Source organism: Ictalurus punctatus, chromosome 3, assembly GCF_001660625.3.
Source record: "Ictalurus punctatus breed USDA103 chromosome 3, Coco_2.0, whole genome shotgun sequence".
In the NCBI taxonomy this organism is placed as follows: domain Eukaryota; kingdom Metazoa; phylum Chordata; class Actinopteri; order Siluriformes; family Ictaluridae; genus Ictalurus; species Ictalurus punctatus.
Genome location: NC_030418.2, coordinates 24,129,044 through 24,146,072, shown reverse-complemented (window position 1 = coordinate 24,146,072; position 17,029 = coordinate 24,129,044). Strand labels below are relative to the sequence as shown.

The 17,029-nt window shown below is 40.2% G+C and overlaps 1 protein-coding gene across 1 annotated transcript in view; it reads right to left on the bottom strand.

The window, feature by feature from the left end:
• The window catches only part of LOC108263413 (inositol polyphosphate-5-phosphatase A), a 176,130-nt gene extending 159,772 nt beyond the window's left edge, over positions 1-16,358 (bottom strand). The window contains exon 1 of the mRNA XM_017464167.3: positions 15,753-16,358. Within this exon, the coding sequence (XP_017319656.1) occupies positions 15,753-15,827 (75 nt within the window). The 5' untranslated portion in view covers positions 15,828-16,358. The remainder of the gene's footprint in view (positions 1-15,752) is intronic.
• Between the last annotated feature and the right edge of the window lie 671 nt (positions 16,359-17,029).

Below are 17,029 nucleotides of genomic sequence, written 5' to 3'. Positions count from 1 at the left end.
AGGCACGTGTTACGTAGGGACAGAAATGCCTCCACTACAAGTCTAATCCTTCTGGTTACTGATTTGTATGCCAGAAATACCCTTACAATTTTCTTCGAACAGGAAGCAAGCTATGAAAAACTATTTCAGACATTTGGCCTTGCCCTGACCTTGACCCTATTTGGATCAATTCCAAAATATAATCAGTTCATCTTTTACATATAAATCCTACAAACATTCAACCACTCGTTCTTGAGATATCACACTAACGAGGATCTCGGACGCATGCATAGAGACGAAGAGACGAGCACCCCATAAACATAAGGGTTTCAATGATGATCAAAAGTCCAGCAAAGGTCGTCATAACTCTTCTACTAGCAAAACAAAAAAAAAAAAGAAAGAAAGAAAAACCAATGTCAGACTTGAATGATACCTTTCACATCCGACATGAGAACACCACATTCCACCGCTGAAGCGTTGGCTGACATTTTGTAAAGGGTGCAAACAAAATTTACTTCATGATCATGCACCAATTCGTTTCCCTTAGTCTGTATTAATGCACCCGCTAACTAGCTCAACATACTTCATTACATTATGTTAGCTGCCAGTTTTTACACACTGAAGTTTACACTTACCTGGTGGGCTAGCTAATAAATGTATCGTTTGTTCATTCCCATCTGGGCTTGAGACACTCTGTTCAGTCAAGGATGAAGCTGACCTTCCATTATCATAGGGGTAAAGGTGGTGGACTGATGAATGGAGAGTTTTGGTGAACTAATGCGACACTCATTATTCCTGCATTGGTACTAATAACGTTTCACAGAGCTCACATACAAATAAAGACATTATATTAGTTCTATTCTCTCTCTCTCTTGCTCTCGCTCACTCACACTCACACTCTCTCTCTCGCTCATTCTTTTCATAGCTCTTTCACTGCATTTACATTTATAGCATTTGGCAGATACCCTTATCTAGAGCTACTTACATTTATCTCATTTATACAACTGAGCAATTGAGGGTTAAGGGCCTTGCTCAAGGGCCAAACAGTGGCAGCTTAGAAGTGCTAGGATTTTAAATAACGACATTCCGATTGGTATTCCCACATTTTAACCACTGAGCTAGCAGTAACAGCCATGCTGAGTTCCTAAACCAAGCTCCTGCACCAAGCCCTTGCTCCATCATCCTTGACTTACCACTGACTGTGTATATTCAATATTCAAAAGTATATTCGATGTATTGATATACTTATTACTACCACACATTGATAGGTTTTGGTTTCTTCCAAGATTTTTTAATATTTCTTCAAGTTTTCTTGCTCTTGGGTTGCTGACTTGCCGTTAAGGCACCGATGTCTATAAAGCTGCATTAAGCAAGTCCGTACGATAAAAATCACAGCAAAAAATGAAATTCTAACTCCCCCTCCATGTACTTTGGTACAGCCTGCACCACCCTCACGCTCAGGAAATCGTCAAAACAAGCATGGAAAACAAGTGCTCAACAGTCCCACTTTAATGACTTGGCCAGGCAGCCATGTCACACTCCTGCATGATAAAAGTGTTCCAAATATAAAGAAAACAATTCATCGCACATTGAAGACAATAAAGCTGTGTGAATAAAACTAGGACCAAAAAAAGACGCAGCTCATAAGGTCAAGAAAACACAGCTATAATGTTTTCACACTCAAAAGAAGAACATTAGTGGCATATTTTGTTATAATTAAGACTTGCGTCATTCAAACCTGGAGCCTTCAAACAGTACTTTACCAGAATACATGGATTTCATAAGCTATTACACAAATTTATATATTTAACAAATCCCACGTACAGTGACTGTATGGTGTATGCTGTACAGTGGAATGTACATTTTGAACTCTTCATCTTGCCGGCGTCTTCTCCCTACACGCACCATCTCAGTCTCTGCTGGTGATTCCTTTATAAATGGGTCCTCATGAGTACAAATGACCTTCAGCTCCTCCAACTCTTTCCAATTTCCATACATTTCTCCTGCTATTCTTTGTTGACTTTAGGATTTCTCGCCTGTTGTTGCATTACTATTCCCTGGTAACAAACCAGCTTCTGTCCAAACATGAGCCCTATTGATAATTTCCCAGAAACTGCGCTAGGACTTATCCGGTTCATTGACACACCAGTCTTCTCCGAACCTGTTACATATACAATTAATTACCACTTCCTGTCAATTTCTAATAAAAGTAGACGTGTAAAAGAGGCTCGATCTACTTAATATTAGTGATATATTGATCTAATACTGGGTGACATGGGCTTACAGAAGATAAACGAATGAATAAACAATGTGGATAGCAGATATTGGCACAAAATGCTGGTTTTGTATCGGATTTTACAAATTCCAATATCCATATCCGGTGGGCACAGTGGCTTAGTGTTTAGCACGTTTGTCGTGGGATTTGAATCCCACCTCTGCCCTGTGTGTGTGGAGTTTGCAGGTTCTCCCCGTGCTTTGGGGGTTTCCTCCTCTAGTCCAAAGACTTGCACTATAGGCTGATTGGTGTATCCAAATTGTCCGTAGTGTATTAATGTATGTGCGATTGTGCTGAGCGATTGTGCCCTGCAATGGGTTGTCTCCTGCCTTGTGCCCTGAGTCCCCTGGGATAGGATCCAGACTTCCCCAGTGACCCTGTATAGGATAAGCGGGATGGAAAATGGATGGATGATATCCGTATCCAATTAAAAATGAATGAATAAATCATGTGGACATCACAAAAGCCAATATATCCAATAATATATGGCTATATACTGGATATATTGTACCTTCTGGGTCAGAGTGAGAAGAAAAAAAAAATGATTGAGAAAGACCAAAAAAGAAAGATGGAAACACACTGGTTAAAAGTTATGGTGTCTCAGAAGACGAGTAAACCAGGCCACAGGCCATTGAGGAAGATGAAAATAGAACTAGAATATAGTTAATAAGCTCTAGGGTCCAGTCCTAGCTACACACACACACACACACACACACACACACACACACACACACACATACTCCACATTGTATAAACACACTTAATTCACTATACAGCTGCCCATCACATACACACTCATCTACAGCACACTAAACAATAAGGATGATGCAGGTGCCCTTTGTTGGCGTCTTCTAAACACACACAGGCAAGTATAAAACCGAGGGCTAGTTTACGCCACCACAGGTCGTTTGAGTGGATGTGATTTGATCACACTACACTGATATGCAGTGTTGAATGTTGACATGTTTATCTACAGGTCAAGAACAAAGGTCAAGAGCAAATTCAGGAAAAAATATCAGCCTGGAGCAATAGCTACACTAAACAGTCCTTACACTCATGTCAAAGAAGCATTTTCCATTAAACTAGGAAGAAACAGATCCCAAAATGATTTCAGAAATCCTGAGGAACCGCTCAACAGCTCCTAAGTCAGCTGTATGTATCAGCTCCTAAGTATGTATGTGTATGTGTGTGTATATATATATATATATATATATATATATATATATATATATATATATATATATATATATATATATATATATATATATATATATATATATATATATATACACACATACACACACACACACACACACACACACACACACAACTGAACAAGAGCCTCCAAACCACTAGGACAGCAGAGGTCATAACATGCATTTCCTAAATGCAATAAACACTTTCATGAGGTGACCTGCTCTTTTTATTCTGAAACAATGAACACTTGGCTGATCTCTAGCACTATCATATTGCTGAATAATAACAATCCAATCGGTCACCTGTCAGCCTCCATGATAAAAGTGTGTGGACAAATTTCTTAGCAAAATGAAGACAACACAGCACACTGTGTATCTGCGCTCGCTCGCACGCAAAGATGTGTCTATTAAAACAGAGACAATGGAAAAGCACTGGAAAAATCAACAAAGCCAACCCAGGTGGAGTAGGATCAACTACGCAAAGTAGCTGAAACCAGACGTTTGTGTAAGTATGTATGTAACTTGCTCTCTCTTGCATGCACACACTCTCCCTTTGCCTGTACTAGGCTGTGATTAGCCCAACCCTTTTTTTAAGCGAGCTCTGTCTTACGTCTTTCATTCGTGCTTCATGTTTACATTCCATCCATGCGGCACGTCAGAACACGCACGGCAAACGGAGAATATGAACCATGGTTTGCGCACCCTGCTGCATCTGGATACTGTAGTAAGGGGACACCAAACTGCAACCCAGCAGTATAATAAAAAACACACAAGTCCCAGTTCGACTTATTGTGAGCAAGCATGCCAGGTCTCAGATCCTCCCTCTGACAGCTCTGTGCTGGATGTCCAAAAGAAGTGCAGACGAAAAGACAGACGGCAGACTGCTGGGACGCGCTGTATACTCCCAGTTAATCCTAAGTAATATCTGCAGGCACAATATTAGTTAAAGTTCATGAATGCTTGAGAGCGTGTTTTTTCATAAAAAACTTTTTTTTTTTTTTTTTAAATACATGAAAAATACAGGGTGTTAATGAACATGCCCAACATGGGAAGATATGCAGAATACCAGTTCTCTACCAGGACTCAATGAATGTGTGTGAATAAAGGTTTTAATATCTCTATAAATAACTTCAATCTGTCATCTTGAGGAACATCTTGGCAATGGCAGTTACCCAACATTTACTACACCTTACTAATTAACACATACTCCCTGATTTTGGATACTGGTGTAAATTATAACACCAAAATGAACCGACACAGAGAATGCCTCCTTTCTTAAAATAGAAATTCCACAATAGCAAAAGCTGACCATTTTGGTCATACTGTAGCAGCTACCACCTGTAGCAGAGATTGACAAACCAGTACAAGCAGATTTTTGTGTCCAGGTTTTTAGTGTTTTTATTCGTATTTACTGGCACAGAAGGTTCAACAACTATCCATCCATTCATTCATTAATTTTCCATACCTCTTATCCTACACAGGGTCGCAGGGAGCCTGGAGCCTATCCCAGTGAACTCGGGGCATAAGGAGATGGACACCCTGTACGGGGTACCAAATCATCGTAGGGCACAATCGCACACACATTCATACACTACGAACAATTTGGAAATACAATGCATGTGTTTGGACTGGGGGAGGAAACTGGAGTACGCAGAGGAAACCTCTGAAGCATGGGGAGAACTCAACGCAAACTCCGTGCAGAGAGGGCCCCCCGTTCTACAACCCCAAAAAGAAGGGGGAAAAAAAAAGTCTAAGCATCATTGACTCTAGCAAAATGAAAACTGTTCATTTGGTACGTAGCTATGTTTCATTATAACATGCTTCACAGTGTATAGCTGAAACATTGGCCAAAGACTAGCTGACTTTTTGCTGAGGGTAGAAACACAGTGTGCTAGATTATAAACTTTGTTAGAAGAGGATAATCATATACTTATTCACTTCCCTTAATTTGTATTAATGTGTTTAAACTAGCTAACTAACTTGCCATATTTTATTGCATCACATTAACTACCACACTTTGCGTAGTCAGTTTTCAGGCAATGAAAATATAGGACTTGGCAGCACACTGGAGCTCTTACATGCTCAGGAGGTCTGGCTGGTAAATTGTACATTTGTCCACCCCTGCAAGGCTCTCAACTGATACCCAAGTGTCATTCAACTCACACTGTAAGGGAAGTGTGGTTATCTGCGCCTCACTTAGGGAGGGTGTGTATTTGATGGCAGCCTTCCCACATTCCCTTCTGACTTTGGATCCGTGCCTGACACGGACATATTCCACCTTATCTCACTTCCTTACCTGAAGAAGCGCTCATTTTCCCTCCGTCACCAGCTATCATGGCTGTGTGGCAGGTTCAGTGATCTCAAAGGAGAAGTGTTTATTCTCATGTCTGTATTTCTGCATGAGCAAGATTCTTTTTGACTGCACTTACTAGAAACGTGAACTTCACAAAGAATATATTTGTTTTACTAGCCGCACTATCTTCAGTTACATCAGACATGTATGCGTTTACTGCTAAAGGCCACTCTTCTTTGGAATTTTCTTTGGAGTTTCGATCGTGGTCGAATGAATAGAACGAAAGAAGTTATCCTCCTCAATTGCACGTATAATTACTTTATGCACATTTTAGAGATTTTCTGCGTATCTGGTTTTTCCATGCAGTGTTTTTTTGTTGGTTATTTTTTTTGCGATATCCCAAAATTCGCATGTAAATAGAAGGATGGAAACATAGCTATTCAGTAGTAAATGTCTATAAATAAGATACCTTTTCTTTCATATATAAATTTTTTTTTTTTTAAAGAATAAAAGTGAAGCTGATGTCAGTCCATTATTCTCAATATCACTCATCTGACCAGATGTTTACTCAATTTTACCCAATAAAGAGGAAGTTTGTGCCAAGGACATCACTTATCCGTTACACGAAAACAGATTTGAAATCTAACCGTTTTCTGGATGTGATTCCAAGAAGTGATTTTTTTTTTTTTTAACTCATCTAAGAAGAGCAGCTCAAATGTTGCTTGCCTCAGTGAACCATGTGAGATGACGACATATGTTCTGGAAAATTCCTGTAATAAGTTACTTTCTTTTTGTTAGAGAGATGCATGAGGAGTGTGACATCGGCCAGCTAACATCACTGCAATTCAATGCAACGTTTCTGCCTCGAGGACCAATTAGATGTGAATGCATATTGACTGTTTGCTAAGGGTACGTTTAAACGACAACGATGTACTAAAAACATAAACTAAAAGTTTTTCCTTTTGCGTTTTTGAAAAGGTTATGAGTACAGACGGTTTTCAAAATGATCCCCGTTCACATGGATCCGTGAAAACGAATAAAAACGCTTTATTATGCAGGCTTTCGACATGCGGAAGTTTTCCCACCAACTGCTTGTCCTCCCAGGTCTTACCCAAACACACGTTTTGAATCCCCTTCGTCGGCGTACATGTGGGTTAATAATGTGGCGTATGTAACAAATGCGTCTCCGCTGGTCGTAGTAGTGATGCAGTAAATCTACACTTTGCAGGAGAAGCGTCAGTAAACTCGATCTTGAGCAGCATAAGCAGTCCTGTAGTCCGCCGTTGTAGTTTTGAACGTCTCGCACTTTGTTTCAAAGTACTTGCACGCATGCCTATAGAATGAACGCATAATATGCGTGCGCATGACATTATCGTTTTCACAAATTCGCATTTTTGTACGTTAACACAGACGATAACGGCGCCGTTTTCAAAAACTTGCACTTTTTTCCCCCGAAGGTTTGCGCTTTCAGGCCCCGAAATGCCGTTGTCGTGTAAACGAACAGCCAAAACGCATTAAAAAGTTTCCTGTTTTTAGTTGAAAACGTTGTCTTGTAAACAGCCCCTAAGTCATAAAAGTCTTCTGCCTGTTCCTCTCAGTTCCCTAAAGTCTGCACAGCCGGAGTCTGGCTTTACTTACTTTCTCCCATATGAAAAAAGTTCCGTCATGGTAGCTGAGAGGAGAATAGATCAAACGATTCAGTCAAGATTTAAACTTCTCATCTCTGGAGTGTTTGGACACAAGCAGAAAGGGCACTTTGGAAACACATGCTGATTACGTCAACGTTTGGAAATCCAGATTAGCCTTTCCCATTGAAATTCCAACTCATGAGCAGCCAGACACGGAGAGGAAGCAAAGCGCTAATAAAAATAACATAATCTTCCTTTCATTAAGTTTCCACCACAGCTCCAGAGCCTGAGACACTCTCCGAACCTCCTTCTCCTTCCTGAAAGCTGACGTCCTTTGTTCGTGATCAATTACTGGTTCTTTTTTAACACTTCCAGACTTGAAAGCCTGCAGGATGAAGATGGCGTGCGTTAATTTAGTGGTGGATTTACCGAGCGGACACTTCGCTCTTAAGAATGTCAAAACGTCCTCATCTGGCTACTAAACTCTGGAACGTCTATCTGTGTCAAAACACATGGTCTCGTGTTCCATTACTACCATCCATCTTAAACCATTTGTTTCATCAGGGAAGTGCTGAAAGTCCTTTGTGGCCAAGCAAAATCCAACAACCGACCTCTCAGGACAGCAGTAGCACACTATTTAGCTCTACACACACACACACACACACACAGACATCACCCTGCATGCTGACTTTCACCTCCTGACATGAGTGTACTGGCACACGCTCTATGTTTACCATATAGTGGCTAAAAATGAAAGACTTGTGGCCATGCACGTATTTATTTTAAAAGGGAAACTCAGCAAGTTTCTACAATGGAGTTATTGTTTGTGTTGGGCTTCAGCATTCGTAATAGCACTAAACCACGCATTCACTGAGACAGACCTTCTTTCAGATGACTTTTTATTCATGTTTATTTGGCTTGCGTAAATACAGCACATCACTGGCATTTCTCATGAAAACACGGCAGAAGCAGACAGTGCTAATGAGGCATAGGGGGAACCGGAGAAAGAGAAAGTAAGCGAGAGATGCACGTCAGTGAATTCGCGCTGTCAAAGCAAATAGCCCATGTTCCAAACACAAATTAATCCACCTCAGCTTGAATCAAATAAATCTTCTCCAATCTTGCGCTATGCGCAAACAAACGCTTTTCGTTAACCATGTTTTCCTGCAAACGTCTGTTGGAAATAAGGGACATGACGGCAGGTAAAAATCACCATCAGGCTTTTCCTCTGCTAACGAGACTGACAGTCACTCGAACAAATTCTGCTACTGGTGCTGCTCACAAGTTTACATGAAGTGTGGCTGGTTACTGGATTGGAAATCTACGCGAGAGTGATGCGAATGTTTTTGTAATGACCTTCTAGCATCTTTACTGTCCATGAACAGTTTGAGATCTGTTTACGTGTAACTGGCAGCAGATAAGAATCAAATAGCTCATCTGTATTCAAGCTAATTTCATTTTGTCCCATTTCTGATGTTTAGTCCCTGGTGTGTCCCGAGTTTGTTTGGGCAAGTGAGAACATGACGATCACACTCAGGCACGTTCCAAACAACTAGTCTGAGAGCCCGTAAGGCTCCTGTAACGTCTACATTAATCCAGAGAAATCTGAAAACGCTTCTTTTTCTCTACGTTTTGTCTAGAGCTGCAACAACTAATCGATAAAACTGATAATAATCGATTATGAAAATCGTTGTCAACGAGTCTCATGATCGATTAGTCGGTCTGCGCATGGCACGGGGAGATTTACTCATTACGTTACTTCTGTTCTGAAAACACGCCTCGGAGAGTAAATAATAAAGTTGTGTCCCAAAATTATGCACTCTACCGTCTAGTGTATGAATTTTAGAAAGGTAATATCGTTTCAAAAGGAACATTAGCGGGTTTTTTTTTTACTAACAGGAAGTTTAAGCCGCTTCCTAGTCGACACTGCATGAAGTCATACGCACGTAACGTGACGCTGCTAGCTTTAGCAGACACCCAGAGTCACCGACATTGACTTTCTTCAGTTTACTGTTTATGTCAGCGTTACCTTTTATAAAAAATAAAAAAAAAATGCATAAATACTATTATACAATATAAACTTATATATTAGTTTATATTATATATAAGTATTTATACATTATTTTTATGGATGCACAAAAAGCACTGAATTAAACTACAATCCTAAATGAATAATATATATTCTTGTGCGTGTGTATTGGGATCTTTTCAGTCTTATATAATTGGACATACAGTTGTGTAACGTTTTAGTCTGAAGTTTATATTTGTAACACTCAGTGTGTGGATTTTATGTTAAATAAATGGAGAAAAAGTGGTACTGAAAGTCTGCCCCACCCCCGCCCCCCCGGTTTGCCCCTCACATTTTCACACGTGTGCAGTAGAGTTATGTAAGCGTTTTCAGATGTTTCAGTGTAGCCGAGCAATCTTTCAAAAACGTTTTTTTTTTAAGCGCCATAAAAGGAAAATGCGGTGTTCAGATCTATCCGGATTAATGTGGAAGTAGCCCAAGCGAGGTGCTTGCAGTCCGGTTCAGACCAATGACTGAAACGATTTTAGAAATGCTTTAAACCGTACACATTATCAAAAATGTTTTGGGTTTTTTTGCTTTGCTTAATTATGCACAAGTGTAAAACCAAACATAGCCAAATGACAAACAAACTATTTGCTGAGTCACAGATTCTGGCCAGCAAGTGAGTTAATAAGGCATAAAAGTGCTCTCAGGTACTGCAAATGTTTGGATTTGGTGCTTTAGCGACTAGATTTAGATGCTATTTAAAGTGCAATGAAAAGATATTCGTACATATTGATATGCCATCAGAACTCATGGGACGAAAACATCTTTTAGGCTACCTCTTTCAAGGAACATGTGTGACATGCACTGAACAAAACCACTGGTGTTTGGCTAGCATCCTCACACCACACTGCAGTGCATATTCTAGTGGTTGATTAATAAATTAAACATGATTGCTTTCTGCTCTTTCGGGCTTTATTGCAATTTTAATGTGCACGCTGTTAAATGGAATTGTGTCTTCTAACATGCTGAGGAACCGTGAGATGTGTTTCTGATATGATTACACACTGTAATGTCTCTTTTCTCATAAACTCAGAGCTCTGTCTCTAGGAAGCATCGTGCCATTACGACGTTACTCAAACTGAACCCAGATTGTTGCATTCGATAATAACAGATACACAGCGTGACTGACAATTCTCAGCTTTTACAGGGCTATAACTAAATGAAATGATCAACACCTCCACATTCAGATGTAAATATAGTTTCAGGATTTGTACATATAAATGGCAGTTAGCAGAGGTGGACAAATCATCCAGGCTATGCATTTTTCTTTCTTTCACAGTAGCAGGTTCAGGGAGCTGTTACTATAATTGTCAAAGACAAATACACCTATAAACTTCTCATCTGACATGTCTATTTAACGGTCTGTACAGGATTTCACAGAGGTTTTTTTTTGTTTTGTGACTGTTGTAAGCAAAAATGCTGCAGCTTTTTTCAAAATTTGCGATGCAACTTGCGGAGGTTTTTGTGCTTTTGAATCAGCAAAATTGCAGTAGGGATGGGCGATATGGACTTAAAACGATATCACAATATTTTCTGGAATTTATTGCGATAACGACATTAGTGACGATATAAATACAGTACCATTCACCACTGTTTTTAGCTACAAGTGATAGCTGTGATCTTGAGAGCCTCAGAAACACAAACATTGATCTAAAAGTAAAACTGATTTTCTGTCATTAAACCAGCTCCAGATTGTAGCACTAGCTCCTCGTTTAGTGATAAACTCCTCCTCAGCTTCACGTCCGCCTTCCACCGTACTTGTTTTCGCTCTGCATGTGAGCTGCGAATGGGTCACACACCGTCGCGCACAGAAATACGTCATCAACGAGGCTTTATTGTCATTGCAGGAAAACTAATTCTTATATTGGGGAGAATTTCTACCGGTACATCACAAAAGATAAGATATCGCTCATCCCTAAATTGCATGAAATTGTTACGCATGGTATTTCGCAGTGATGTTTGTTGGTAAATGAGGCCTTTTAGCTGTACTCATGTTCGATACACGTGAATGGAAGACGGCTTTGGCTGAATGAGAGTTGTGATGACTTCACATGATGCGTCTTGGCCCAAATCTTCCGAAAATCTGCAGTAATTTTGAAAAATTGCAAGTTCCTCCGAATATTTGCTTGGTTTTGTGTTCATTTCTGTGATCGCAAAATAGCTAAATCCTGGGAGGGACTGATTTAAACATAACATAAAAATAACATAAAATCAAGGAAACTCCGCCATATTCAGAGGAGCTTGCCTTTTTTTTTTTTTTTTTTTTAACTACCGCAGATTTTTAGCAGGCTTGGGCCAAGACGCGTCATGTGTCGTCATCATAACGCATATTCAGCCAAAGCTCTCTTCGATTCACGTGCATCAAACATAAGTACAGCGCAAAGGTCTCATTTACCAACAAACATCACTGTGAAAGACTGTGCAAAACTATTTTGTGCAACTGCAATTTTGCCAATTCAAGTAGTTTTCTGCAACAAAAAAAAAAGGCATAAAAAACTCCGCAAACTTTTTTAAAAGCCACAGCTAAATCAAGCATTTTTGGGCACAACAATCACAAAAAAAAACTCACCGAAATCCTGTACGTACTGGTTAAAGCCTTTTAGTTGACTTAATTGGACATTCCAGCTTTCAATTGCCTGGTGGACTGACTAATGAATTTATGATTAGGTTCATTATGTCAGTTTAGCAAACCAGTGACAGGAAATTCATTAAAGTGCACCTACTATGGATTTTCAATTATTACCTTCCATGTATTATGTTATAGAGCTGTTTGTGAATGTAAAAAGTCTGCACAGTTTGAAAAATCTAAGTGCACGACAAACGAGGTTATTGACCCCCAAAAGAAGGAACCGATTCTGAACAGCTGAAACGAGTCCTTAGTAATTCCAGACTTACTTCCTGTACTAACCTATGTAGGTTTGTAACTAAAAACCCCACTTCTGATGTTCACTGGCTGCTCGCTGACAGTGGTAGCCCAATCACAACAGACTGACCAATCAGAGCAGAGTATGCTCTCTGAAAGGAGGAGTTTAGAATAAATCTTTTACAACGGATCATTTAACACTGGGGTGGGGGGGGGAGTAATGCTGCAATTTAAATTATGAGCAAATTAAAGTGTTTTTTGACATTGTAAATATATTGTATGAGACCTCTACAACAAAATTAGGCACGTTTCAAAACCATAATAGGTGCGCTTTAAATAACAAAGCAAGAAAAATACAGGAATAGATACAGTTCAATTGTTATCAGCATTGGAAATATAAGCTATATTGTTTCTGTGTGCTGCTTGTCAATCAGTAAACAAACTTCGAGATGACTTCGTGCCAGCCTCATTTTCTTCATATTTGAATAGGCAAACTGGGAGGGCCTATTCTTAAGTTAAATGAAGCTCATAAGATCCTGCTGGCACACACAGACTGTTCCATCATAACTGCCTCATGCAAACAAGTCCTGTGGCTTTATGCACCACATAAACATGAAGCGGGCTAAAACTAAAACCCTTCTACACACCTATCCGACACACTATACTAGTACACTACCGTCCTAGCTGCCACCATTTACACTAGTAGACATGTCGGTGGCAGCTCCAGCAACAATCGAGCCGTTTTGGGCTGCAGCCAGATCAGCTGAATTTCCTAAAAAGAAGCGATTAATATTTCCTGAAGAGCATGAAATTCTTAACGGTGCTCAGAATATCTGTCTTGCTAGCTACAGCTTGGATTTCCGACACATGCTTATAAACACACAATCACTGGACGAATAAGCGAAAGTCTTTTTCAGTGATCAAGGCCAAAATCAGTGTTATGACCAAATGACTATATGCGCTACCTGCTTTTTCTTTCCTACGCGTAAATTGGAATACGCCCCATACCCCCCACCTGCCACGACACACACACGCATGCACACACGCACGTACACAGTACACAAAAGGTCCCACTGACAACAAGTGTGCGACGTGTGTGCACGAAATATATTTCAAAATGTACACGTGCAAGCAAATCCACAGCAAGCAAAGCTGAGAAAGATAGGCAATGCAGACATATGGGCATTTTAGTCACATTCACTTGTAAACATAAATAAATAAATAAATAACTAAATAAAATCTGGCTAAGGGAAAACAGTGATATCTATAAGGAATCCAAAGTTCAGCAGTCATGACAGCAAAACTATTTATAAACTAGGGTGGAGATCGGGGGGGGGGGGGGTTCCCTCTATGTTTAGGGCTAAAGGTTCACACGCAGAAGAGACAGTGCCTCTTACACTGTTTACACCAAATTAACATTAGATACAGCCTGCTCAGGGTTACACAGACGGAAGCTCAGAGTTAATTTCAGTTATCAGAAGAGACTGTGCCCTATGGCCTACACACAGTCATAAACGATCTCGCTGATATAGTCAGACTGATTACAGTAACAAACAGGTTGTATTACTGATTACTTATTGTGTGGTTAGAACACAGTGTGTCTTAAACTTTAAAAATCACAGTGTGTACCTCTTTGTAACGACTATTATGGTCAGCAATGGCAGCAAAATTGTGATTCTGCGATTCTGGCCACAGAGCGTGGAGCTGTGCAAATGGAGGCAGATATTAGAAGTGACAAGAGCCGACATTGTGTCTGAAAGATTTTCAATTCATCGTGAACATTATATTGTCAGAAGGTTTATAACACATCCTTGTTCAATAAGTCTAGAGTTTGGTGGTGTTGTTTTTTTTTGACTGATGGTATTCTTCGTCTGTGACCTGGTAAAAAAGTACCATGATGCATTTATTGATAGAGACTTCAAAGCACTTCTGAATGTAAATGTAAATGCCTAAACGACCAAAAAGGAAAACCGAGAATCTCTTAACTGAAAGATCAAGCACCGCTCTTTTTTTTTTTTGAGGACTGAGAGTCTAATTATAAAAATAAACTGAGACTGGTTTTAATTAGATAGGGTTAGGGTGTCTGTGTACATTTCCTCAGTGTTTTCTGGTTTCCTCCCATCTCTCAAAAACATGCCGGAAGGTGGACTGGCTATGCTAAATTGCCCGTAGGTTTGAATAATTGTGCGAATGTGTGTGTACACGCCACAGTGCCCTACGATGGAGTGGCACCCATTTCAGGGTGTATTCCCACTCATGCCCGGTGTTCCTAGGATAGAATCCGGATCCACCGTGACCCTGACCAAGATAAAGCAGTTAAGATGAATGAATGAATGAATGCAACAATTTATTTAATAAATAAATAAATAAATAAATAGACCAACATGGGATTTATAATTCGACAACTTTAGCGACAATCATTTAATAGCGACGTGGGGGGAGGGGAACGTTACAAAGTGCCGATTTTCTTACTGCTTTGCATGTTCCAAAGATGTTTTTTGTGAAATAAGAAAACATAGCAACAAATTAGCATACCATGTACACTTGCTTCATTTACACTTATTTACTCAACAGCTATCACTATTTATCATGATATAGTGAACTAAATATAGTAATCTATCCGTCATTTGATACCACGATTTCCCGCACAGCTTGGATTACACTGACCGGTCATAGAAACCATGACAGCATTGTATCAAAGTGTGGAGTAAGACTCTGTCAGCAGTCTGGCATGGCATGGCATAGCATGGCACGGCACGGCATGATGGCTTTGCTTTCTATGCTTTAGCCACATTTTGTCTTTGAAATGTCTAGGTTCATAGCCAGGATTATAGGAGCAGGTGTGGGAGGAGAAGACAGAGCTGCAGATCAAAAACTATCCTGACACAAGCATGCAGCTTCTTCTCAGCAAGAAAAGAAGTCTCATTCAGAAAGCTGAAAATGGGAAGTTTCCATCACCATGGCCTGAGAATAACACTAGTGGAGGTAAGCTAGGGAGTGATCAAATCCACACACACGTATTACATTTATGGCATTTGGCAAACGCACTTATCCACTTACAATGATCTCATTTTCTTTGTACAACTGAGCAATTGAGGGTTAAGGGCCTTGCTCAAGGGCCCAGCAGTGGCATCTCGGTGATGCTGGGATTTAAACTCACAACCTTCTGATCAGAAGTCCAACGTACTAACCACTGAGCTACCACTTCCCACAATATATATACATATACAGTGTAATAAACATAGATAGAGAGACAGATAGATAGATAGATAGTCAGACAGAGAGATAGAGAGTGAGAGTGAGAGCATGCATGCATGCATGTGGATCAGGTCAGCTGAGAGATGGCGCGTGCACAGGACTTGAATGACTGCTGCTGCAAAAACAAGGCATCAGATCACAGAAGCGTTGCAAGCAAAGTGCACGAGCCTCACATGAGACACTTACATCTTCGAAGAGAGAGCCGACGTTGGCCGTCACCAGCAATATTCCCGTGCCTTGTGATGTCCCTTTCCCCGCCATAATTATGATCTATCAGCGGTTCAAAAACAACAGCCTCGGAAACAGAGTTGCGACTGAAGAGCAGGAGAGGTGGGGGAAAGAAAACAAAAACAAAACGGATTTCAGGAGGCCGACTCTGCTGTATATTTAAAAAAAAAAAAAAAAAAAAAAAAAGAAAAAAGAAAAAATAAAAACGTCTCGCCGTTAGAAACTGCAGTGGGCTCTCACCGCGTACATTCTAGCCCTGCGCCTGCGTGTGGTGGCGAGCTGAGCTGAGCGGAGAGATTTCTCCTTCTCTCTATATATATACATATATATTTATATATATATATATATCGCTCGCAGTCTCTCTCGTGCTCTTTTGCGGCTACTTTTGCGCCTTTGCGGCCATCGTAAAAGTTTCCGTGTCAATCCGCGCAGAAGACCGGGCTCTGGTTCATTTCAGCGCGGGAGCGTTTCCTTGGCGATTGGTGCGAGGAAGAAAAAAACAGAAAGTGTGTCTCGCCCATAAGCGCGACTGCGCTCCGACCATCGCTCAGCGTTTGTGGAGGGGGAGGAGGAGGAGGAGGGGGAGGGCTGGAGCCTTCACTGTCATGACGTCACGGAGCCAGAGGAGATCCGCGCCTCTTAAAAGGGCAACACACATCTGTCACTCAGCTAAAGCGAGCAGCACTGAGAACAGGAATCCCCGTCAAAGATTAAAGCAGCGGTGCGAGAAAATCATTCACCGTGGCTGTGGCTCAAATTGCACTCTCTGCCTGTATGCTGCATGTAGCCTGCTCGTCTAGATTTCGAGTACACACACACACACACACACACATATATATATATATATATATATATATATATATATATATATATATATATGTATATAAGATGCTCACACTGAGAATTCGACAATATGAGTGCAGGAACTATACTGTAGATGTTATATTCGCTGAACACATATGTGTTAGGGATTTAATTAGCCGTCTATGAAAACATAAAGCTGTATGAAAAAGATGTTTGTGTCCTAAACAGATCCAAAAACAAACTTGTCTGTTTCTGTTATGTGTTGTTGGGGGCAGGGGTGGACATGTCACCAAGAAAAGGTAGGCAACTGCCTTGGGCCCCCAGAAGCCAAGAGCCACTTAAAAATGCAAATTATATATATATATATATATATATATATATATATATATATATATATATATATATATATATATATATATATATATATATAT